This window comes from Giraffa tippelskirchi, chromosome X, assembly GCF_054371585.1.
Source record: "Giraffa tippelskirchi isolate mGirTip1 chromosome X, T2T-mGirTip1v1.2.pri, whole genome shotgun sequence".
NCBI lineage: Eukaryota > Metazoa > Chordata > Mammalia > Artiodactyla > Giraffidae > Giraffa > Giraffa tippelskirchi.
In genome coordinates, this window is record NC_137289.1 from 113162530 (window position 1) to 113189677 (window position 27148).

General features: G+C 40.1%; 1 protein-coding gene across 6 annotated transcripts in view; it reads left to right on the forward strand.

Moving 5' to 3' along the window:
* SRPX (sushi repeat containing protein X-linked) overlaps positions 1-5937 on the forward strand; it is a 154180-nt gene extending 148243 nt beyond the window's left edge. For all 6 annotated transcript variants that reach the window (XM_081565215.1, XM_081565216.1, XM_081565219.1 and 3 more), the window contains one exon: positions 5414-5937. In XM_081565215.1, the coding sequence (XP_081421341.1) occupies positions 5414-5597 (184 nt within the window). In that variant the 3' untranslated portion in view covers positions 5598-5937. The remainder of the gene's footprint in view (positions 1-5413) is intronic.
* Positions 5938-27148: the final 21211 nt, after the last annotated feature.

The following is a 27148-nucleotide window of genomic DNA, read 5'->3' on the forward strand; positions in this document are numbered from 1 at the left end:
ATGCTTTTTCTGAAACTATTGGGATTATATGATTTTTATCATTCATTTTATTAATATGGCATAACATGATTGGTAGATGTTGAATCATCTTTGCATCTTGGAAATGTATAAACATGTTGAATTGTTTTACAAATGTTGAGGATATTTGCATTTGCATTCACCAGGGATGTTGGCATGTAATTTTCTGGTATCCTTGTCTGGTCTGGGTTACCAGCAAATGGTCGCCTTGTAAACTGAGTTTTAAAATGGAACCTCCTCTCCTAGTTTTTGGGAGAGTTTGAAAAGGATTAGTATTCATTCTTCTTTGAATGAAGGTAGAATTCAGTTGTGTAACCATCTGGTCCTAGACTTTTATTTGTTGGGAGGTTTTTGATTAGTGATTCAATCTTCTTAATAGTAGTTTGTTAAGAGTTTCTATTTGTTCATAATTCAGTCTTGGAGGGTTGTATTTTTCTAGGAATTTATCCACCACTTCTAGGCTGTCAAATTTCTTGGCATATAAATTTTCACAGTAGTCTCTTGTTCTTTGCATATCTGTGATATCAGTTGTGAGTCTCCTCTTTCATTTCTGATTTATGTTTGAATCCAAACTGTCCTGGTGAGTCTACCTAAAGTTTTATGAATTTTACCTTTGGAAAGACCCACCTCTTGTTGCAGTGGTCTTTTCTATTGTCTTTTTTGTCTCTCCATTTATTTCTTCTCTGATCCTTATTTTTTCCTAACTTTGGTTCTTTCTAGTTGTTTCAGATGTCAAGTTAAGTTTCTTTTGAGATTTTTGTTTTGATAAGTATTTATTGCCCTGAACTTCTCTCTCGGAACTGCTTTTGATGCATTTCATAAGTTTTAGGATGTTTTATTTCCATTTTCATATGACTAAATATATTTTATTTCTATTTGAGTCACTTGTCCACTGCTGCTGCTGCTGCTGCTAAGTCGCTTCAGTCTAACACACTGTTTATTTGCCACATTATTTGTAAATGTTTCCAGTTTTCTTATATTTGATTTCTAAGTTTGATACATTATGATCGAAAAAGATGCTGGCTATGATTTTCATCATTTTAATTAAAGATCTATCCTGTAGAATGTTCCATATGCACATGAAGAATAGATATTCTCTTGCTTTGGATGGGATGTGTATTTCTCTATGAAATCCACAGTTTAATGTGTTTAAGGCTGTTCTGTTACTGAGCTTCCATCTGGATATCTGTCCACTGTTGTAAGCTGCGTATTAATGTCCCCTACTATCATTGTCCTTGTACTTCTCCTTTTATGTCTGTTAATATTTGCTATATATATAAATATATGTGTATATTTAAGTGTTGCTATGCTGGTTATATACATTTACAAATGTATAAATACCCTCCTCTCTCCTGGAATCAAACCCATGACCCCTGCATTGGGAACCAAACTCCTAACCACTACACCACCTTAGGACTTGCCAAACATTAAGCTCCTTCTTTCCTCCTTGCTCTGAGAAACAGAGGTATAAAGCTAAAGAAGCTGCCTTGAATGATGGCTGACAGTATAAAAGGCAGGATAAGGTTGGGTAATAGAAATCTCCTTGGATGAGGAATTGCAATTACCTATTCTTGGACTGTCCTGTCCTGGAACACAAGGTTGGGTTAGTATGTTTTCATTGTTAGGAAAGATTTGGTGGACTTAGAGACACAGAGCCAGCTTCACAGGTGTGTGACCTATGCAACCACACAGGTCTTCACACTGAAAAGGGTCTTGTTTTTGGTGTAATGGTATGATGTTACCATCTTGACCTTCTTAATTTTTTCTGGCTCCCATTTCAACCTAAGTTTTTATTTAGCCTAAGTTTTTTGACAATTGTCTTTTTAATTTTAATTTTAGTAGAATATAGTTGATTTACAATATATGTTTCAGGTGTACAGAAAAGTGATTCACTTACACATACATATTCCTTGAATAAATATTTTCTCATACAGGTTATTACAGAATATTGAGTAGAGATTTCTGTGCTATATAGTAGGTCTGTGTTGGTTACCTATCTATCCTATATGTTTCTCTGTTTTTATATAGAAGAACATATATTCCTTTGTTTCTCCATTTTAGTTGGCTCTCTGTTGGTTTCTATGCATTAGCTGCAATGGGCACTTCTAGTCTTGAAGGACTGGCCCCAGGTAGGAGATGAACCCTAGTTTCTCTTGCAATCCTTTGTGATTGTCCAAGGAGCTTATTTTCAGTAGTTCCCAGTGTTTGAGGGTGTGCCAAGACCTGTTAATGCTCCAATGGAGAGGATCAGTGAGCACCTAGATTCAGGCTGATTGGAAGGCATACGTGCAGGCAGCAGCTTTTAACGTATGCAGATACAGTCCTGAGGGACTGCAAGCAAAAGGCCCTGTTGGCTACCAGAGCCATGGGGGTGGAGGGGTGGTAAAAGGTAGCTGCTGGCTTTAGAAAGGCAGAAAGAACACAGGAAAATGTCTACCCTAGGTGGACCATGGAGGTGGCAGTCGGCCAGAAAAAGAGGTAAGAGATGGTTTCTGCTGGCTTTCACCTGGTAGAGGGAGTTTGAAAATTGCTCACACCAACATACCCCTGGCCCCTCAGTCTGCTTACTTAAGATTATCAAATGAGCCTATTCACATAAAGTCTGGGTACTTTTAAATGGATGCTTCTACACTGTGTCTTGGGGTGCATTAGTCTTCCCTTTAAGAACTGTTTGAGTTTGTGACAGCAGCTCTCGTGGCTATGAGCCCCACTGCTTTGGAGAGATATTTGGGGGGTTGTCTCTCTGCGGCAGGTCTTAAATGCTGGAGAGCCTGCTGTGGAAGAGAAACTGTCTACTACTCAGGGAGAAGCTCCAGGTTATGAGTGCCCTCCTGACTGCTGGTCCCCACACATGGGTGGGGACTGTGGAGATATTGCTGGGTTTTTGGCCAATATATTGTCTCAGCCTTTTATACCTACTTTGATGTGATTTCCTTCTCATTTTCCTGATATGCGAAAGTCACTCTCATAGTTTTTAGGTTTTTTTTCTGGGGAAATTGCTCTGTATGTAGATTTGGTGTGTCAATGGGAAGAGGTAAGTTCAGACTCTTCCTACATTAGGATTTTGAACTGAAACCTCCCTTAGTGTTTTGTCTAGTTCTCTAGAACTTGCTCTGAAATTCATATCAACCCGATATTTGAGTAACTCTGAAATATTGCCGGTACCATCCCTCATCCTGTAGGATGTCTTATCTCCAAAATTTCTGTGGTTTCTTAGCCATGGCAGGATGCATTTCTATACCTGTTGATAGCCTGCTGATCTGACAATTCCTCTCTTCCAATGGCAGCTTTCCCTCTTAATATTCTGTCAATCAAGGCCCACAGGAGGAATGTGTGTGGTAGCAGCAGATGGTGGCACCATGGGGGATTTCTGTCCTAAAGTACTGTAACAGCAAATACTCCAATTCTATATTGGTCACCCTTTCCCATCGGCTCCAGCCACCACAACATTGCCTAGTTCCTTTTTCCTTCCAAACGTACTTTTCTCTCTTGTTTCCTGTTCTGTTCTTCTTTTTAAATCTCCCTTCACTGTTAGCAGTTTAGCTGCTGTGTGTACCTATATACCTATGTGCATGTATGGGGAGATAAAGACAGGTAGGTGTGCATCACTTGTGTCCAATTCTTTGAGACCCTATGGACTGTAGCCCCCCCCCCCCAGCCTCTGTCCATGGAATTGTCCAGGCAAGAATACTGGAGTGGGTTGCTATTTCCATCTCCAGGGGATCTTCCCAACCCAGGGATCGAACCTGTGTTTCTTACGTCTCCTGCATTGGCAGGTGTGTTCTTTACCACTAGCATCACCTGGGAAATCCCTAATTAGTCTTCTTTTTAAAGATGCAGAGAAGTTTAGTTCTCCATTCTAACATCACTTTCATGCTCAAGATTTAAATGTTCCAAAACTCATTAATGCACTTCTTGAGGTCATCTACTCCCGAGTTCCCCTCTTACCACCACGAGAAACCATGGGAGATATGGTAATGCTGCCTTTTATTTCTACTCGCTAGAAGTGGACAGAGGAGCCTGGCGGGCCACAGTCCATGGGGCCACAAAGAGTCGAACATGACTAAGCAACACACACACAAATGGATGAACAATTTAGTTTCCCACTGGGATAAAATAGAAACTATTCTCATCTCTCCTGCAACTCACTGTTAAAAGCCAGAAGAGGGACTTCCCTGGTGGTCCAGTGGTTGGGACTCTGTACTTCCACTGCAGGGAGCACAGGTTCAGTCCCTGGTTGGTGAACGGAGATCCTGTGTGGCTCAGCCAAAAAAAAAAAAAAATAGAGCGGAATAAAGTATAGTCAGCTCGGATTTTGAATAATGATTTTTTTTCCTTAATCTGTGTGAGGGGAAAAAATAGTCACTTTAAATCCAGATGGCAGTATGTACTCTATCTTGAGATTGTGTGTGAGACAGTCTCTTCTCCACATTTTGTTGTGTAGCTGAGTGGGCTCCTCCCCCTGCCCCAAACTCATCTGTTTGCTTTCCCTGGCTTTTTTCATCTAAACAGGTTTCTAATGAAATACATTATTTTATACATTTGAAATTCTAATGGGGTAGGACAGAAAAAACAGGCCCTTGAAACCACTTCAAATGCTTCTTGAAATTACTTGATGTATTAAAAAAAACCCAATCAACCAAGTGAATAAAACTAGGGTGAAGAGCAAGTTCTGTCCCCTCTTATGCAGTTGTGAGCTAGCTGGGCCACAGCTGGAATGTTTGGAACAGAATTTCAATTAGCTTCATCTAGACTTGGCAACTACACCACCACCAGGCCAGGATTGTTCAACCATGGCACTATGGACATTTTCGTGAGTAGCAGGCTGTTCTGTGCATTGTAGGATGGCAGGCAGCAGCCCTAGCTTCCTACCATTAGAGGCCAGTCACACCCGTCACACATGGTGAACACCAAAACTGTTCATACAGAACCAAATGTCCCCTGGGAGCCGAAATCACCCCTGCTGATAACCAGTGGCTCTAGTGCATCTGTGGTTGTGCAAACCTCATCTGCAATTAGGGGTTGACTCCAATGGAATACAAAAAAATTGTTAGCATTGTTGAACATGCCTAGGAGCAACTATTGGTACATAGCACCATTGCAGGTCTAAAGTCTTCCTGCCCATTACAGTCTAAAGCTGTCCTACTCAACCTGTTGAGTGAATGCAGCTTCTAATTCAGTAGGTTTGGTGGGGGGTGGGTGGGTGGTGCCTGGGATTCTCCATTGTTAAGAAGTTCCCATGCGATGTACCACACTTTGAGAGGAAAAGGTCTAAAGGATAATTCAGTCCTTTGTGATAGTAAGTCTTTCTGTGCACACAGGTTCACTCTAGGACTCTAGTTAGCTCACCAGTCCTTGGGAAGACAATTCTGACCTAGTCTTCTCTTTGTCCTAGGCTGTTGCTGCGAATTCCACTCTATTCCTTCAGCATCGTGGTACTGGATAAGCATGGCGTGGACAAGGAGCGCTATGTCTCCCTGGTGACACCTGTGGCCCTCTTCAACCTGATTGACACTTTCCCCTTGAGAAAAGAGGAGATGGTCCTGCAAGCAGAAATGGGCCAGACCTGTAACACCTGATGGGCTGTGTCCTCTCTCAATAGTGCCTCTTCTCTCTCCATCGAGCTACATGCACAGAAAGGCCTGAAAAATATCCTTGATGTACAGATTCTTATTTGTAATTTTTAAAGTCTATTTTATTATTATAAGCTTTCTTGGCACTTAAAAATTTAACACTGCTTTTTGTACTTTGTACCAAAAACTGAATATACTTACTCTCTCAATTCCATCATGGCCGGTTACTTTGGTAGAGAAACTAGAAACTACAACTATATACAGGCTCCCCATGCATTTATACAGTGTGACACGTACGTATCTTCTGTTTTATATAAAACTCACTAATAAAATATTTTAGAGCAAATGTACTAAAAATCATTTTTTTCAAGCACTAGCCACACTTGCTTAGTGGGGTCACAGGTCTTCAGACTGCAATTATTGGTGTTTTAAGAATGGAAAAATTAGTCTCAGGAGGAGCTCAGTTGAGCTGAGAGAGCTGAACTTTCAAGTGTCAGAGGAGCCCCTAAAGCAACAAGTTGGCAATGAAAGAGGTAAGACTTTTATCACTTACTGTGCTGCTATAAACCAAGAAGCTAAAACTTGAGCTTCCATCTTCTATTTTTCCATCTGCATTCTCTCCAATGGACCAGTGTTCACCAGATGAAAGCTCAGGTGGGTCACAAAGACATGAGGTTGTCACACTGTTGAGGGAGACCCAGCTCTGGCAGCTTTATGGGCTCTGGGGTCATGGAAGGATGAGCAGCTAGGAGTGGGAAAGTACTGGATCCTGAATCGGGGAAAAACGTCTCCCGGCTTCCCTCCCTTCCTCCTGTAAAGCCCCAGGAGAGAAATGTGAAGACCTCTGCTCAAGGCCTCAGAGACCTAGGAATGAAGTCACTTGGGCTAGGAATACAAATATGTGACAGGACACTTCCAGTCCTTGACTACAGTTCCAGCCAGTGGCTGTGATTCATTGACTGACTGTATACCACCAGTCTGTGTGGGGCAAGCAGCTTTCCCTCATGAGGCCTTCCAAGGGAAGTCTCTGTATTAGTATTTGCCTAAGGTCAGGCCTGAAAAACCATACTTTTAAAACTAGGAGTTGGACTCTCTCAACTCTCATAAGCAAACCCTGATCCAAACTGACATTCTGAAACTGAAGGGAAAATTTCAATCAATTCCTGAACAAATAACTAAATCAATGATGGAAAGTCCAAATTCCAACCTGGAGGTTTAAAACTAGAAGCAGATTTGACACTTTTGAACACTAGACAGTGATTGCTATCCTGTGAATAGGTTTATATTTCATTTACAAATGATTTTTCCCCTAGTAGCTGCTCTTTGACCTCTGTCTTCCTCAGATGTATCTACCAGATAAAAGGTCAACGACATGACTGGGAAACGAAGATTAACCAATGGCGAGTACATGAAGCCATAAACATTTCAAAAGATCACTTGTCACCAGCTCTCCTATCTGTGAAAAGCCAGCCTGTGTCCTTTGCCCCATACCTGAAAGATCCAAGGCTTGAAGATGGGCTGATGTTTAAGGAGCTGCTCAGATTTCTTCAAACAAGTCTTCTGTTCTATTCTATTCCAGACACTTTGCCTAATGAGATATAGACTATTTGAAGAATGAGTACACTGTGGTATGTCATGGTACGGGAGTCTTGCCTTTTTTTTCCTTCCCCTCTAACTTGTAGTTGGACATCCATAAATAAACGAAAGAACCTCTGCACAGGCCAGCAAAGAAATCTGTCCATCTGTGCATATGAAAGTGAGTAGATAGGAGCTCAGAAGAAGCTCCTGAGGTAAAGGGAACTGCAGAAGCAGCAGTGGCAACACCAGTGGTGACCTCCCTAGCAAAGGAAATGAAAGGGGGTGAGTGAAAGTCTGTCAGGCCATGGGGGCTACAGCTGGAGGCTCCCGTTGCTCTTCAGCAACATCCTGCATAGCTGATGTGAGACACCCACAATTGTGGGGAGGAAGAGGAAAGAAGGCAGACCAAGGGAACTGGAGGAATATACCTCCTGCTGTCTGCCCTGAGATGCCTGTAAAAGATGCCCACCACCCCCTACTTGAAGATTCCCCCGACCAGGCCATGGGCACCCAAAGCCCCCAGTACGTACACATCTCACACTCTGCTGCCACCTTTTAAAAAAAGTTTTTGCCACCATTGTTTTTTCCCTATGTATACTCCCAGCCCGAGCAGGGAGTTGATTCCTCTACTAAGGACTAAAACTTTTGCTATAGCACCACCTTCTGGAAAGCAGAAGCAAGGCTCTTAACTACTAATCTGAATGGAAGTAAACAAAATCTTACCTAAATAAGAAAGATGCTCCCTATGACAAACAAGGCAGCAGAGGCTCTCAAACACTATGAAAGAAAAAAACTCATAGTAACATGGTATCACAAAAAGAAGATGACAATTCTCCAGCAACCGAGGCCAAAGATAGAATATTGCAATCTAACAAAGAAATCAAAACAGCACTTCTGTGAACTCAGGAATAAAATGAACGGACAGGCCTATTTCACCAAAGTGACTGAGATTCTATAAGGAGTTGAGAACTCAAATAAGAAAAAATGTATCAGAAAGCATTTGAAATAGAGATCAGATGGAAAAGAGAAGAAATAAGCTTGAGGATTGGAATTTAGAAATGATATGAGTATAAAAGGGAGAGAGTTAAGATTAATGGGTATACCAGAAGAAAAAAGGGAGAAGCAGGCAGAGGGCTTAAAGTAACAATAGCTGAGAACTTCCCAAATCTGGACAAGGAACTGTATTTACAAGTCCTTGGAGCTAATAGAACCTTATCATCTCAGTGCAATAAGACTTCCTCTAGGACACATTATAATAAAACTGTCAAAGGTCAATGAAAAGGAATTTCAAAGGCAGCTAGGTAAAAGATGAGAGTAGCCCACAAAGGACCACCCCCCCCCAATATTAGGGTATATTAGTTGTTCAGTCGTGTCTGACTTTTTGCATCCCTCTGGACTGTAGCCTGCCAGGCTCCTCTGTCCATGGGATTCTCCAGGCAACAATACTGGAGTGGGTTGCCATTTCCTTCTCCAGGGCATCTTCCAATCCAGGGATCAAACCTGGGTCTCCTGCATTGCAGGCAGATTCTTTACCATCTGAGCCACCAGTGAAGCTGAATTAGTGTATCAATAGGTTTCTCAAAAGAAACTACAGGCCAGGAGAATCTGGAATAGCATGAAACTTCTAGAATAAAATATAGGGAATAAACTTCCTGATACTAGACTTGGCAATGATGTTTTTTTCTGGCATGGCACCAAAAGGACAAACAACAAAAGCAAATCATCAAACTCAAAAACTGTTTCACAGCAAATAAAATAAAATAATCAACAAATATTTGCAAATCACAGAGCTGATATGAGATTAATATCCAAAATACATAAAGAACTTATTCAACTCAATAGCACAATACCAAACCAAGTGGACAGAAAATCTGATGGCCATTTTGATGTACTCTTTGGAAAAATGTCTAAGAGGCACATGACAAGATGCCCAGTTTACTATTCAGCAGGAAAATCCAGATCAAAACAACAAATACTTATCTCATACCTGTTAGAATGCCTGTCCTCAAAGGAGACAGAGACAACACATGCTGGTGAGGATGTGGTGAAAGGGAATTAGTCCAATCACTATGGAAAATATGAAGGTTCCTCAAAAAATTAAAAATAGATCCATCATATAATCCAATAATCCCCCTTCCATGTATTTACCCAAAGGAAATGAAAACAGGATTTTGAAGAGATAATACGCACACCCATGTTTATTGCAGCATTATTAACTATAGCCAAGATATGAAAATAAGCCACATGCCTATCAACAGATGAATGGAAAAAAGATGTGGCATGTGTACATAATGGAATATTATTCAACCACGAGAAAGGACGATACCCAGCTCTGTGACAACATGAATAGACCTTGAGCATATGATACCAAGGAACAGAAACCAGAGAAAAATAAGTACTGCATGATATCACTTATATGTGGAAACTTAAAAATTCAAACATGTAAAGACTAGAGTAAATGGTGATGACCAGTGGGTGGAGCATAAAACTGATGTTGTTTAAGGGCACAAACTTGTAATGAGTAGTAAATAAACCATAGACATTTAATTCACAGTATAATGAATACAGACAAATAATATATACTAAAATTATATAAAGTGATAAATACTACTACAATGGCAATCATATTGCAATATTTAAATATAATAGCACCTTAAACCTACAAAATGCTGTATGTCAAATTTGTTCAATAAAAAATAAGTACATAGATGCACGCATGCATCTGTATACATACCCTACAACAAACTTTGGGGCCATTTCAAAATAATAGGCCGTCTTCTAGAGGACTGGTTGCTCACAGAAAATCTTACAGGATATTTCTATGTGCCTTTTGGACCCCAGAAAAACAATCCTCAGTTATGCCTGGTCACACTGTTTGGCACAGCAGCACTCTTACAAATGTGCACGCATGTGTGTGTGTATAATGAAGGGGCAGGCAATTAAATTGGCTGAATTCAGACTCTGCTTTGGTAGATAGCAGCTGGAGTCGCAGTTCAGTTCTTTTAAACTTCACTAGGCCACTTGGAACCTGCCCCCCACTCCTCACCTGTATATGAGTGGCACAGTGATCTGTGAGAAATGCAGGTAGTTTACACATAAAATCAGGAGCTCCCCTTCTTGCTGCCTACCTTTGGCTATCTCCTTTCTGAGATTTCCCTTCTGACTTCTCAGTTGCCATGGTCGCTCTTTCCGTCTCCGGTGGCTCTTCAAACCATTTAAGACTATCTTCAGTAAGACCTCCTAAGACCAGCTTGGTGCACACAGCAACCAGCCCTTACACAAAACCCAGCAAACCCTGATGACTCACCTAGTATATGTGCCCTCTTCCAACTGATGACTGCCCTCCAGTATCTGCCTGCATTTTGGTCACTCTCCAATTCCTGCAAGTAGCTATTTTCTATATTTTGTCCACATATAATTGTTTGTGGGAGGCAGGTCTAGAAGGAGCTGCTGGACCATTATCAGAAGGCTAGTGAAGGCTGAACCAGAAGGTGGAAGAGTCGACGCCATTCTCAGAGAACTGCAGATTTCACCTCTACAGGCCTTCAATACCGGGACTTCAGCTTAGATGAATGGGGTGGGGATTGAAGGAGAAATAAGGCAATGAGATTGTCTAAAGCACATTGAAGATAAGATCCATGACTGACATGCTGGTAACCATATCACACGTCTATCTGTTCATGCACTGAAAATTACCCCAAAGCTTAGTGACGTCACAAGAAACGTTTATTCTCTCTCACATTGTCTGTGGGTCATGGATTTGAGAGCAGCTTAGCCGAACAATTCTGGCTTGTACTCTCTCATGAGGCTGCAGTTACCTGAAGGCTTGGTGGGCTGGAGGATCCACTTCCATGGAGGCTCACTCACATGACTGGCAAGTTGGTACTGGTTGTTGGAAGAGGCTTCTATTATTCCCCACATGAGCCTCTCGAGTGGCATGAGTGTTCTCATAACATGGTGGTGGCTTCTTCCAGTGGAAGTGATCCGAGAACAAAGTAGAAGTGACAATATCTTTTATGACCTAGCCTCAGAAGACATGCAGTTACTTCCAAGGAATCCTAGACCTCACATACGTCAGCCCTTTTCAGTGAGGGAAGGGGATATATAAGTGTATGGATACCAAGAGGTGAGGATCACGGTGAGGAGAGACAATTTGAAGGCTGGCTTCTACAGCATCTAAACACTTTTATATTAGAGAATCATTCAGTAATCTTTAGGGTAGGGGTAGTGTGGTCAATAATGTAGATAGGTCTGCTTAATATGTATTCAACCCTTTTTAGCATGCAGATGAATAAAGACAAATTATATTCCCCAGATCTTTGCAGCTGTAGTTTGAGAAGTGATGAAGATTCTATCAGGCAAGGGAAGTGGGGCAAGAGATGGAGTGGGAGTATGGGGTTAGCAGATGTAAGCTATTTTATACAGGATGGATAAATAACAAGGTCCTACTGTATAACAGAGGGAACTATACTCAATAGAAACCATAATGGAAAATAATTTGAAAAAGAATATTATATATATATGTGTATATATATATATGTATGTATCTGAATTACTTTGCTGTACAGCAGAAATTAACACAACATTGTAAATCAACTATACTTCAATAAAAAATTGAAAAACAAAACAGATTCCATCAGTCACATGCACTCAAAGTATGACTTGGTTTTGAAACTAAATCAATGTGTGGAAAAAGAAAAATGCAGAGCATGCACATTATCCTAGACTGTGGCTGAGGCAGTGTGGTTTTTGGCCAATAACTGATGGCAGCTTCTTAATTGGGACCATGACTTCTTGATGGTGGCAAGAATGGAATGGTTCTAGAACAAGCAAATCGACTGGTACCTTCTCAATCTGGTAGGCAAATTCCTGATTTTCTAGTTGCTTGGCAGCTCCTTTGGCAGTCCCAAGTGGCTTGGGGAGGTGTTCACCAAGTTCAGCATACAGCCTATTTCTTCATCTTTCACCTCTAGATGATGAGGGAATCCTTTCTGTTTAGCTGTAACAGATTCTATTTTCTGAAACGTGATCTTGAGTGATACTGATAGCAAAATAAAAACTGTAGTCTTGAAACACTGGATTTGTTGGACTTTACTTCCTTGAAATTCAATAGTTAACAAAGATATTTAAGTACCTCTTGGAAAAATATCTTATAAGCCATACTGAAACCAATCAACACAAATGAGCATTTATTTTTCAGCAATGCTTCATCATCCAAGTAGAGGATGAGAGAAGGCATGTGAAAGAACTGATCTAGGGGTGGAGGGTTGTACTAAAGGTGTGGTGAAAGGACAAGGGTGAGGGAGGTATATTGTAGGACTGAAAAAATGTGATGACCAACAATGACCTGGATCAGTTTGAAAAGAAATAAGGACAGTAACAGCACTAATATATTCAACAAATATAGGGAAGGGCTGGTGATGCCCAGGTGGTTGAAGATTGAATGTAGTCAGTAAAAGATAAGCGGCATTTATAAAACAGGTGATGACTGAGAATGGAGGAAAACATCCTTGGAATTGTGATGTTAGACAGGTGGATGGGTTGTCCATATGATAAGCCCTCTTGGCAAGATTGAAGACAGAGAAGATAAATGAGATTCAAGTTCCAAAGGCTTATGTAAGCGTGGAGGAGAGAACTGAATGGAATGTAGATAGGTGGTTGTAAGGGGAGGTGACGGAAGTCATATGTTAGGAGGCAGGAATCTCAGAGGAAGTCTTTTGCTTAGGTTAGGTGAAAAATGAAGAATTAGAAAGGGCAGTGGAGAACTGGAATGATAATGACATTGCCTCTCCACCAACAAATACTGAAGTATGGAACAAAGAACAATATCCTCTAGGAAAAGTGATACAGGATAAAGTCAGGATTTACTCAGGATTGTCCTGAAAAGATACCAAAGATATAGGAAGCCTAATTTACTATGAAGTGTGTGTGTGTGTGTGTGTGTGTGTGTGTGTGTGTGTATGTGTGCCCACACATGGTAGTGGTCCAGAAGGAATCAAAGAAAGTCTGGAGGAGAGTTCAGCTGGGGAACACTCAGAGAAGTATGAGAATGACAAGACAACAGAAGACTAGTGAGAAAATTGGTAAGACATCTCAGGCTTATAACTGAAGGATTATAGAAATAAGCATGGATGAATCTGACAGCTTTGATGTTCCTATTTTGGGGTACAATGCTTTGGTGCCAGAAGTGACTCGCACAGTAATTTTCAAGTATCCCATCCTAGACTCCAAGGCAGGAAGAGCCAGGGCCCTACCATGGCCAGAACTAACTCTATGGTGAGGGCTGGGCCCAGCTCTTCCTGTTTCAGGGTCTAAGAAAGGTTACACGAGTTATCATGAGTTGTCACAAGAAAGTGACAGGATTCCCTAGAGAGTACAGCTGACTCTTGAACCACATAGGGGTTAGGGGTGCTGACACACACAGTTCAAAATCCATACATAACTTTAAAGTGGGAAAGTGGGCCCCTGTGTCTGTGGTTCTGCATCCCTGGATTCAACCTACCTCAAACCATTTAGTTCTTTAGTATTTGCTATTGAAAAAAAAACACATATATTTGGATCTACACAGTTCAAATCCATGTTGGTCAAGGGTTAACTGTAGTTGGTTCCATCTGTGGGGCAGGAAAACTCAAAAGGGATCCTGAGACATCTCCTTATTGTTAAAAGGTAAGAATGGTTTCAGAGGTAACTGAGGTAATATTTTGTCTTAAGTGAAGATAAGGATCTCCTGCAAATCAATAATAAAATATAAATAACAAAATAGGGAAAGATTTAATCAGTTCAAAAAGAAGACATATGAATGGTCAATAGCATATGAAAAGATGTTCAACATCTTTAGTCATCAGGGAAATGAAGAATGAAAACTACAATAAAATATATTTGAATGGACTTCCCTGCTGGTCCAGTGGTTAAGAATCATCCTTCCAATGCAGGGGACACAGTTTGGATCCCTGGCCCAGGAAGATCCCACAGGCCGCAGTACAGCTAAGCCAATGCACTACAACTACTGAGCCCATGTTTCGCAACAAAAGAAACCACCACAATGAGAAGCTCCTGCACCGCAACTAGAGAGTAGCCCCTGCTCTCCACATCTAGAGAAAAGCCTGTGTGCAACAACGATGTCCTAGCACAGTCTAAATAAACATGTATTTCAAAAAATAACTTTGAGTGGTTAAAATTTTAAAAAGACTGATAATACTAAGTGTCGATCAGAGGTAGAACAACTGCAACTCTCATACACTGCAGGTAGGAGTGTGAAGTGGTAAAAGTACTTTAGAAAAATGGTAAAGTTCTTATAAAGTTAAACATACAACTTCCCTATGACCCAACAGTCCCACTCCCTGGTATTTATTTAAGGGAACAAAAAATGCATATACAGTAAAAGGCTTTAAGCTTTATTCATCATAACCCCTACTGGAAATGGCCCAAGAGAATGTATAAACCAGCAAGACAGAATAAGATTCAGCAGTAAAAACAACACACTACTGATACGTGCAACATTCAAAATCATCTGGAATGAAAGCTTGATCCAAATGAGCACACATTGTATAATTCCATTTATATGGAATTTGCAAACAGGCAAAACTACTCTGTAGTGACAGAAATCAGCACAACAGTGATTTCATCCATCAGGGAGAAACTGATTGGAAGGAAGCATTAGGGAAACATCACAGGGTGTAAGAATGTTCCATCTTGATAGGGATGTGGGTTACATAGATGTATACAGCACGAGCTGGAATCAAGATTGCCGGGGGAAATATCAATTACCTCAGATATGCAGATGACACCACCCTTGTGGCAGAAAGCGAAGAACTAAAGAGCCTCTTGATGAAAGTGAAAGAGGAGAGTGAAAAAGTTGGCTTAAAGCTCAACATTCAGAAAACTAAGATCATGGCATCTGGTCCCATCACTTCATGGCAAATAGATAGGGAAACAGTGGAAACAGTGGCTGACTTTATTTTGGGGGGCTCCAAAATCACTGCAGACGGTGACTGCAACCATGAAATTAAAAGACGCTTATTCCTTGGAAGAAAAGTTACGATCAACCTAGACAGCACATTAAAAACCAGAGACATTACTTTGCCAACAAAGGTCCGTCTAGTCAAGGCTATGGTTTTTCCAGTAGCCATGTATGGATGTGAGAGTTGGACTATAAAGAAAGCTGAGCACCGAAGAATGGATGCTTTTGAACTGTGGTGCTGGAGAAGACTCTTGAGAGTGCCTTGGACTGTAAGGAGACCCAACCAGTCCATCCTAAAGGAAATCAGTCCTGAATATTCATTGGAAGGACTGATGCTGAAGCTGAAACTCCAATACTTTGGCCGCCTGATGCGAAGAACTGACTCATTTGAAAAGACCCTGATGCTGGGAAAGATTGAAGGTGGGAGGAGAAGGGGACAACAGAGGATAAGTGGTTGAGTGGCATCACCGACTCAATGGACATGAATTTGAGTGAACTCCAGGAGTGTGATGGACAGGGAGGCCTGGCGTGCTACAGTCCATGGGGTTTCAAAGAGTCAGACACAACTGAGTGACTGAACTGAGCTGAACTGATAAATCTTTCAAAACACATCCAACCCTACACTTTAAATAGGTGCATTTCATCATAGGTAAATTATGCTTCATTAAAAAAGGGTGAAAAATAAAGGAATAAATTAGTTACCCTGAAGAGAGAGCTAGTAAAGGCTAACTGAATACCAAAAATATGATAATGATTAATGTCAATTGGAGCTGTAAGTCCACACCGATGTAAATGGTCAAAAAGCAAAAAGCATGCTTTAGAAAGACATATATAATGATGTGAATTAATCACAAAATGCCAGTGTGAGCCAAGGATGTTGGATAGATGACTAACTACCAAAGATGAAGGGGTAAACTGTGAGAAGATTATGTTAGTCCGACATCAGAAACACATAGATAGAACAATATTAAGTGGGAATCAGTATGAAGATTGTGGGAAAAGAGTTTATAGAACACTGCACAGCTGGAGGAGGACACATTTTTCAATGACCTGGTATTGACTCTGTTGTGTCCCTACAGATCAGGACATGACCTGTTGATCTTGGTTCAAATATGAGGAAAGACAATAACTCCATTTCATTTCACAGCAGCGTAGCTTATACCACACTACCTCTCCTTGATGATTATAAATCTGGAAAAATACAGGGGAAAAAAAGCCACGTGAGTTCATTGGATTTCAACCAAAAGCAGGCAAAAATTATAGAAGATACGACCCTCAAAGAATGAAGCACACTGGATGAAGCACACACATTTAGTTGGCTTTTACTCTGAAGCCTCCTTCATTTGCTTGGTGCATTGGACATGGAGCTCAAGCAGAAGGCTGCAGTCTTAACTGGGCCGAGGCTGCATCAGAGGGCAGACAGAATGAAAACAACAACCACAGAAAACTAACCAAACTGGTCACATGGACAACCTTGCCTAACTCAGTGAAACTATGAGCCATGCCATGTAGGGCCACCCAAGATGGATGGGTCATGGTGGAGAGTTCTGACAAAATGTGGTCCACTGGAGAAGGGATTGGCAAAACACTTCAGCATTCTTGCCTTGAGAACCCCATGAATAGTATGAAAAGGGAAAAGGATATGACAGTGAAAGATGAATCTCCCAGGTCAGTAGGTGTCCAATATGCTACTGGAGAAGAGAGGAGAAATATCTCCAGAAGGAATGAAGAGGCTGAGCCAAAGTGGAAACAACGCCCAGTTCTGGATGTGTCTGGTGGTGAAAGTAAAGTCCAATGCTGTAAAGAACAATATTGCATAGGAACCTGGAATATTAGCTCCATGAATCAAGGTAAATTGGAAGCAATCAAACAGATGGCAAGAATGAACATCAACATTTTAGGAATCAGTGAACTAAAATGGATAGGAATGGGTGAATTTAATTCAGATCACCATTATATCTACTACTGTGGGCAAGAATCTTAGAAGAAATGGAGTAGCACTCATAGTCAACACGGAAGTCCAAAATGTAGTACTTGGGTGCAATCTCAAAAACGACAGAATGATCTCTGTTCAGGGGGTTTCCCTGGTAGCTCAGATGGTAAAGCGTCTGCCTGCAATGCGGGAGACCTGGGTTCAATCCCCGAGTTGGGAAGATCCCCTGGAGAAGGAAATGGCAACCCACTCCAGTACTCTTGCCTGGAAAATTCCATGGATGGAGAAGTCTGGTAGGCTACAGTCCATGGAATCGCAAAGAGTCGGACATGACTGAGCAACTTCACTGGCACTGGATCTCTGTTCATTTCCAAGGCAAACCACTCAGTATCACAGTAATCCAAGTCTATGCCACAACCACTAATGCTGAAGAAGCAGAAGTTGAACGGTTCTATGAAGACCTACAAGACCTTTTAGAACTAACACCCAAAAAGAGATGTCCTTCTCATCATAGGGGACTGGAATGCAAAAGTAGAAAGTCAAGAGATATGTGGAGTAACACTCAAGTTTGGCCTTGAAGTACAAAATGAAGCAGGACAGAGGCTAACAGAGTTTTGCCAAGACAACACACTGGTCATAGCAAGCACCCTCTTTCCAACACAACAGAAGACTCTACACATGGATATCACCATATGATCAAGACCGAAATCAGATTGATTATATTCTTTGCAGCCAAAGATGAAGAAGCTCTATACAGTTAGCAAAAACAAGACCAGGAGCTGACTGTGGCTCAGATCATGAACTCCTTATTGCAAAATTCCGACTCATATTGAAGAACATAGGGAAAACCACTAGGCCATTCAGAGGGCAGCTATGGAGAGGCTAGAAATCTAGGAGGAGACGGGAGAGAGGAGAAAGCCACAGGGAGGGAGGCTCCAAATCTGCATATAAATTCATCTCAAATCCATAAGTGGCCCCTGAGGGGTGCATGTGCAGAGCCAAGCTCAAAGGAGTCCAGGAGTCTTTCAACAACAGTTGAAAGAAAAAGATCTGAACAGACATCTCAATAGCTGATCAGTGCCAGAGATTGAATTAAGGTAAAGGGGCTTTTTGAACAAGATGGGCTTCCCTTGAAAACCCAGACATAGAGATTAAGCCTTTGGTCTAAGGTAAACTGAAATAGATCTGCTCAACAAAGCCTACAGCCAAACTTCCATAAGATCAAGATGACTGAATTTAACTGGGCAAGAATGAAAACAAAGCTAGCCTATGTGTGTAGACATTTCCTTAAATTAGAAGTTCTCAACTTTTGGAGTACTCCAAAGCACTTTCATTTATGTGGGTTATCCTACTGACATTTACTGCATTAGAAATTAAAACTGAGAAGACATCAATCCCATTTACAATTGCACCAAAAAGTAAAATACCTAGGAATAAATTTATCCAAGGAGGTGAAAGACCTATTCACTGAAAACTGTTAAGACACTGATAAAAGAAACTGAAGACACAAGAAGATATTCCATGGTCATGGATTTTAAGAATACTGTTAAAATGTCCATATTACCCAATGAAATATACATATTCAATGCAATCTCTCAAAATTTCAATGGCATTCTTCACAGGAACAAACAATTCTGAAATTCATATGGAACAAAGACCCCGAATAGCTAAAGAAATCTTGAGAAAAAGAACAAAGCTGGAGGCATCATGGTCCACATCCTGATTTCAAAATACATTACAAAAGTATAGTAATCAAAACAGTATGGTATTGGCATAAAACCAGACCCACAGACCAGTGGAACACAACAGGGAGCCCAGGAATAACAGGGAGCCCAGGAATAAATTGATGCATATATGGTCAATTAATTCACAACAAAGGCATCCTGAATAGACAACATGAAAAGGACAGTCTCTTTAATAAGTGGTGTTGGGAAAACTGGACAGCCACATGCAAAAGAATAAAACAAGATCACTGTCTTAACATTGTACAAAGAAATCAACTGCAAATGGATTAAAGACTTGAAAGTAATACCTGAAACCATGAAACTCCTAGAAGAAAACATAGGCAGTAAGCTCCTTGACATCTTGGCAATGATTTTTTGGATCTGACTTCAAAAGTGAAACCAACAAAAGCAAAAAGTGGGGCTACCTCAAACTAAAAAGCTTCTGTACAGCAAAGGATATTATCAATAAAATGAAAAAGCAACACATCAGATGGGAGAATATATTTGCAAATCATATATCTGATACAGGGTGAACATTGAAAATACATTAAGAAGTCATATAACTCAATAGCAAAACAACAAACAATCCAACTAAAAAAAAAACAAGGAAAATAAATGATACACCAATAAAATTTTTTAAAAAACAGATCTGAATAGAAATTTTTCCAAGTAAGACATACAGATGGCCAATGAGTACATGAAAAGATGTGAAATATTACTAATCATCAGGGAAATGCAAATCAAAATCACAGAGATATTATCTCACACTCGTTAGAATGGCTACCAGCAAAAAGATGATAAATGTTGTGAGGATTTGGAGATAGGGGAACTCTGGGTACTGTTGGTGGGAATGTGAATTGCTGCAGTCACTATGAAAAATAGCACAAATTAAAAATAGAACCACCACATGATCCAGCAGTTCCACTTCTGGTTATTTATCTTAAGAAAATGAAAACAAATTCAAAAAAATATATATGCACCCCCATGTTCATGGCAGCACTACTAACAATAGCCAAGCTATGGAAACAACCTAAATGCCCACCAATGGACGAATGGATATAGTAGCTGTGTTATACTATGCAGCCATAAAAAAGAACGGAATAATGCCATTTGTGGCATCATGGATGGACCTAGAGATTATCATACTAAGTGAAGTAAGAGATCGAGAAAGACAAATATTATATGATATCAGTTACATGTGAAGTCTAAAATAGCAAATGAATAAACAAACTCCAAACTCAAGAACAGATTAGTGGTCACCAGAGAGACAGAGGTGGTAGTTGGTGAAATGGGTAAAGAGGGTAAAAAATGTACAAACTTCTAGCTACAAAATGAATAAGTCATAGGAATGTTATATAATAGCAAGGTTGTTGCAGGAAGGAGGACCCCTTCCAGGGCCCGAAACTGGGCTCTTGTCTAACACTTGGAAATGGATTGTCCAAGGAGACATATGTGCTGACAAAGCAAGAGATTTTATTAGGAAAGGGCACCCGGATATAGAGCAGTAGGGTAAGGGAACCCAGGAGAACAGCTCTGCCACATGGCTTGCAGTCCCTGGTTTTATGGTGATGGGATTAGTTTCTGGGTTGTCCTTAGCCAATCATTCTGACTCAGAGTCCTTCCTGGTGGTGCACGCCTTGTTCAGCCAATATGGATGCCAGTGAGAAGGATTGTGGGAGGTGGTCAGACATGTGGTGTCTCCTTTTGACCTTTCCTGAACTCTTCTGGTTGGTGGTGGCTTATAAGTTCCATGTTCCTTACCAGGACCTCCTGTGGTAAAACAACTCATGCAAATGGTTACTATGGTGCCTGGCCTGGGTGGGTGGTTTCAGTCAGTGTGCTTCCCCTAACAACTCATACTAAGTGAAGTAAGAGAGATCAAGAAAAACAAATATTATATGTTATCACTTACATGTGAAGTCTAAAAAGCAAATGAATAAACAAACTCCAAACTCAAGAACAGATTGGTGGTCACCGGAGAGACAGAGGTGGTAGTTGGTGAAATGGGTAAAGAGGGTCAAAAATGCACAAATTTCTAGCTATAAAATGAATAAGTCACAGGAATGTTATATAATAGCAAGGTGACTATTGTTAATAATACTGTATTTCACATTTAAAATTTGCTTAGAGAGTGGATCTTAAAAATCTTCATCACAAGAATAAATAAATAAATAAATTTATAAAAAAAATCTTCATCACAAGAAAAAATATTTTGTAAATATTTATGATGGTGTTAACTATACGTGTTGATCACTTCACAAGATATAAAAATACTGAATCATTATGTTTTACACCTGAAACTAACATAATGTTATATGTCAGTTGTACCTAAGTTAAGACTGAACACATTTTTCAAAACTTATATTTCAATTCACTTAGGAAAAAATAATAAACTCATGTTAATGTAGATATTTTTAAGAAAAACTGCATATGCATCACAAAAGTTTTAAAAAGTCAGATAAGTGGCATTATTTTGCATTATTTCAACTCTTCAAAAATGTGCCATAAAAGCAGACTTCTAGATTTTCACATATGCTTTTCCTTTCAGTCCATTGCAATATCAATGTTCTTTTTTTTTTTTTTTTTTTTTTTAATAAATTTATTTATTTTAGTTGGGGGCTAATTACTTTACAATATAATTAAAGTATATGAAGATAATCAGACTTCACAGAAAAGAGAGTTTAATAGCCCTATTTAGGTATCTGGGTATTTTTCTTTGATACGTCATCAAAACTCAGGAAGTAGTAGTTCCTTAAATATTGATGCCAATATGGAAAACTTTTTACACTGTGTTGCATTAAAATCCATTGGTCTAGGACCTCCCTGGTAGTCCAGTGGTTAAGACTCCATGCTTCCACTGCAAGGAGCACAGGTTCAATCCCTGGTTGGGGAACTAAGATTCTGCATGCCATACAGTGTGGCAAAATAAAACAATAAAACAACGATGACCCTATATGCGAGACAGCGAAAGAGACACAGATGTAAAGAACAGACTTTTGGACTCTGGGGGAGAAGGCAAGGGTGGGATGATTTGAGAGAATAGCATTGAAACATTTATCATACGTGAAACAGATCGCCAGTCAGATTCAATGTATGAGACAGGGTGCTCAGGGCTGGTGCACTAGGATGACCCTGAGGGATTGGATGGGGAGGGAGGTAGGAGGGGGGTTCAGGATGGGGAACACATGTACACCCATGGCTGATTCATGTCAGTGTATGGCAAAAACCACCACAATATTGTAAAGTAATTAGCCTCCAATTAAAATAAAAAAAAATAAAACAATAAAACAAAATCCATTGGTCTATCTTGCATTTTGAATGGATCTTTAACCGACACATGATTTTATAACTCATGCATTGGTCATTGGGAACATATTGGTTCACTGAGTTAGGCAGATCTTCCAAAGGTTAATAAAATTTGTTATACAATATAAAAAATTCACCTTGGTTAATGTCATCACCGATCCTATCAAAAACATCTCTATGTATTAGGAAGCTGTCATAAAGAACAGTGTACACAAGTTTTCCAAAATTCTAGTTTTCGCTTCAACGCTCAAGTTTTATCATTGAGAGCAAATACTGTCAGTTATTCTCCTTGAAATGCCAAGCTCTTTTTGTTCATTTTGAGAAAATGTGTGCACAGTCCTCAAGCCTAAATAATTACACTTTATCCGTCATTCATTCATTCATTCATTAAAATAAAAATGGTGAAAAATGTAGCTAGTTCAATATGCAACTAAAATGCCCAAGTGCTTTTCCCTGAGACAACCTTCAAACTTGAGCATGCATAAAACAAATTACACGTCCTTAAAGGTCAAGATTTAAACACATTAATAACTTTTACTGCTTCATCAGGACTTTTAAAAATGAAAGTGGTATGCTACTTTTTTTCCTATGTGTGTACTTGGGCAAACAAAGTACTGAAGTGTCTGCAGTTTTATTCACCATTGCTTCTGGACCACCCCAGGAAATGTCAACACAGCAAAAAAAGTAAATAAGGAAAACAGCTTTGGCCTTGCTGACTCCTCAAAAAGGTTTTAGGTTGCCCAAGGGTCTGCAGACCACACACCATGATCTGGTGCCTTCAACTGAAATGCACTGATTGTGAATATAATTCTGGAATGGTGACAGAAGCTTGAGTAGGAATGTGTCTAAGCATAACAAAAATTTGGCCCTTTTTCTCAACTCCGGCAGGACTCGTGGGCAGTGTGCCTTGTAGAGACCCAAAGCTCAAGGGAAAATCACTTCAAATTTGCTGCATCCATTCCTGTTGTCTGCAGCTCTCTTTTTATCAATAAATTCTATTAATAATCCTTCACTAATTTAAGTAGAAATGAATAGCAGGCTGATTGAGAATCCAAACATTGCACGCACATGATCTCATTTCATCTTCACAAGAAGTCACAAGTATTTCCTCTCCTTGCAGTTTTAACTCCTTTTTTAACAATATTAACTTTGGAAACTGGAGTAACAGAAGAGGTGCTGGAAGGTTCCCCTTAGCTTAGTGCCCTAAGGGGTATGTCTTTTTTAGCAATCATTCTACCCTTAGCCTACAGTTCTCTCAATACCCTTTGTGTCAGTCTTTCTTAACCTTGGATGCACACTGAATTACTTGTGGGTGTGTGTCTGTGTGCTGAGTTGTGTCTGAGTCTTTGTGACCCCATGGACTAGGGGAGTTTTAGAAGACCAGTGTCTATGTGCCATCACTGGAGATTAAGATGTAAATTTCCTGGGTGCAGACAGGTCCTGGGGAGACTTTAAAAGCTTCTGAGGGGATTCTCATGTGCAGCCAAAAGTATGAGTCACTATTCTGGATGAGGTGAGAAGGATGCCAGTATAATCACTGACATTAACACTTACCAAAATCATTGCATCTCTGCTTATGGCCAATGTTTAAAGTTTGCATTACAAACTTAGAAGTATGCTTCACTCATCTGCTGCTGCTGCTGCTGCTAAGTCACTTCAGTCATGTCCGACTCTGTGCAACCTCATAGACGGAAGCCCACCAGGCTCCCCTGTCCCTCAGATTCTCCAGGCAAGAACACTGGAGTGGGTTGCCATTTCCTTCTCCAATGCATGAAAGGTAAAAGGGAAAGTGAAGTCGTTCACTCATGTTCGACTCTTAGCGACCCCATGGACTGCAGCCTACCAGACTCCTCTGTCCATGGGATTTTCCAGGCAAGAGTACTGGAGTAGGGTGCTATCGCTTTCTCCACTTAACTCATCTAAAATATAGCATTTGTTTCTCCTTGAAAGACATAGGAATGATGCAAGGCAAGTAGCTTTGTTAATCAGAATCAGTTTCACTGGAGACTGTGCACCATGAAAATGTATTTCTATTATTTTTTTTAAATCATTGAAGTTTAGTTGATTTACAATTTGTTAGTTTCTGATGTACAACAAAGTGATTCAGGTATATATATATATGTATGTTAATATATATGTATATTCTTTTTCATGTTCTTTGCCAGTATAGTTTATTACAGGATATTGAATATCTGTGCTATACTTTAGAACCTTGTTGTTTATCTATTTTATATATAGTAGAGTGTATCTGCTAATCAGAAACTCCTAATTTATCCCTCCCCACCCCCTTTCCCCTCTGGCAATCATGAATTTGTTTTCTATGTCTGTGAGTTTGTTTCTGTTTTGTAAATAAGTAAATTTGTATCATATATTAGGTTCCACATATAAGTGATATCATATGCTATTTGTCTTTCTTAGTACAGTTAGTATGATAGTCTCTAGGTCCATCCATGTTGCTGTAAATAGCAATATTCCATTGTTTTTAGTGGATAATATTCCATTCCAGTCCATAGGAGAGGAAACCACAAACAAAATGAAAACATAACCCATGGACCGGGAGAAAATATTTGCAAATGATGCAACTGACAAGGGTTTAATTTTCAAAACATACAAACAGCTAATACAACTGAATACTAAAAAAAAAACAGGAAGAAGACATAAATAGACACTTCTTCAAAGACATACTGAGAGTCAATAGGCACATGAAAAGATTCTCAACATCACTAATTATTAGATAAATGAAAATGAAAACTACAATGAAGTCCAACCTTACACCAGTCAGAATGGCCATCATGAAAAAAATCTACAAATAACAAATGCTGGAGAGGGTGTAGAGAAAAGGGAACCCTCCTACACTGTTGGTGGGAATGTAAATTGGTAAGCCACTATGGAAAACAGGATGAAGGTTCCTTAAAAAACTAAAAATATTGTTGCCATATGATGCAGCAATCTCATTCCTGGGCATATATTCAGATAAAACTCTAATTCAAAAGACACAAGCATCCTAATGTTCATAGCAGCGCTATTTACAATAGCCAAGGCAAAGAAGCAACCTGAATGTCCACTGACAGACAGATAGATAACGAAGATGTGGTTTATATATACAAGGAATACATTTCTATTATTATGGTATCATTTTTGAAGATGCTCAGCCTAAGGATTTATTTTCCTGTTTGTTCTATGGCTATGTTGGAACTCGGGGGAAATTGAATTTCAGTGTAAAGAGGTTGGAATTTTGTTTTGTCTGCTTGTCTCTCTCTCTATCAGAAGTGACAAGTTTCTCTGCAGAATGATGTTATACTTAGGCAGCAGTGCCCTGGGACTAACAAACTGATTTCAAATGGAACTGAAATGTTGTCTGACCATAGAGCAAATCTGAATCCTTCTGAGTATCTCTCAGTGTGTCTGTTAGTCTCATGGAATTCCATTTGACTGCTGGGCAGGCTATTAAGTGGGTTTCTGATGCCCTCTGAGACTAAGCATGGATACAAAGGCTTGGAGAAAAGAGGCACTTCTTGGAATGCGAAGTAATACTCACATTTCTCAGCAAGTGGCAGCACTTCTAGGCAATGGTCCTGTGAAAGGACTGAGTTCTAAGACCCTCCAGGGTAACACTCCTTGGAGTATAGTCCTTATACTGGCTACTGGTCCCTGGACCATTTGTTAGTGGTTCAAAAAAAAAAAAATCGGGAGCTGGCCCCAGGATGTAAATCAGCAATGTCCATAAATGCATTATTTAGTTTGGCTGATATTTTTTTGATAGCAAATCTTTCTCAGCAAAGGAAGCAGCACGTTGATTTACATTCTGATATAAGTTCCTTATTTAATCATGGACCCACGCTCTGAGTAGCTTTGCTCCAGAGAAGGGCCAGAGAAGAGACACTTGCTTGTTTGTCTCTATGGGAACAATTAGGAACTTAAGAATTAGAAAAGGGAAACACAGCAGACATTTCCAAAGGCACAGTAGCTCTTGTACTGGCCTGAGGAGTCTCAGTTATTGCTAGATTTCAGCAATCAGACAGCCTATGCAGCTCGGGTCAGTAGCTTTGCTAAAGAGTTGGTAACTTCTAAACAGGCAGCCTAGACTAAATGATGTCTGTAAAGAAGGCTCTTGAGTGCATGCTAAGTCACTTCAGTTGTGCCCAACTCTTTGCGACCCCATGGACTGTAGCCCACCAGGCTCCTCTGTCCAAGAATACTGGAGTGGGTTGCCATGCCCTCCTCCAAGGGATCTTCCTGACCTAGGGATCAAACCTGCATCTTTTACGTCTCTTGCATTGGCAGGGGGGATCTTTACCACTAGCGCCACCTGAGAAGCTCAAAGAAGGCCCATGGCTGTTCAAATAGGCTGGGCCAGAACATATTCCAGTTGTCACACAGGCAGTGAATGTGTGTTAACTGCAGCTTGTGAGGACTGATGATTTCTCATACTGTTCTCCTGTAGAAAGCTCTGAACTCAGGTCATGAAGAGTCACAAGCAACAGTCATTAGGCCTGCTTCACCAAACACCAAATCGTATCCCTGTCGGTAGCTTTTCCTTTGGAGTCATATCATTTCTAGAGAGAGGGAATGACTCAAGAGCATTCTGATATTTTCGTTCTGATGTAACAATTAGGCGTCCTAGGCAAGGACATGACCTTCGTATTGATTACCCATCTTAAGACTGCGAAAAACCATCTAGGTACATAAGAAGAATCAATGTTGATTCTGATTGTTGAAGTTCATTCTGAATAACACACCATCTGGCACAGCACTCCACTGCATCTGTCCTTTGAGGTAAGCTGCACTCTGAATACGAATCATTCCTTGATTCATTCATTCATCAGGAAGATACTGCAATTAGCATAGTTCATTGATTCTGAAATGCACCCCCCCAATGCACACATTTTAACATCTCTGAAGTGCAGAGTGTCTTACAATCAATAACATTTTTTTAATCTAAGTTCTAGTGGGAAACAGATGGCAGATTCTAATGGGAATTGAAGAGGACATAATTAAATAATTATTTATAATGAGTGAGCATGGTCAGTGGTAAAGAATCCACCTGCCAGTGCAG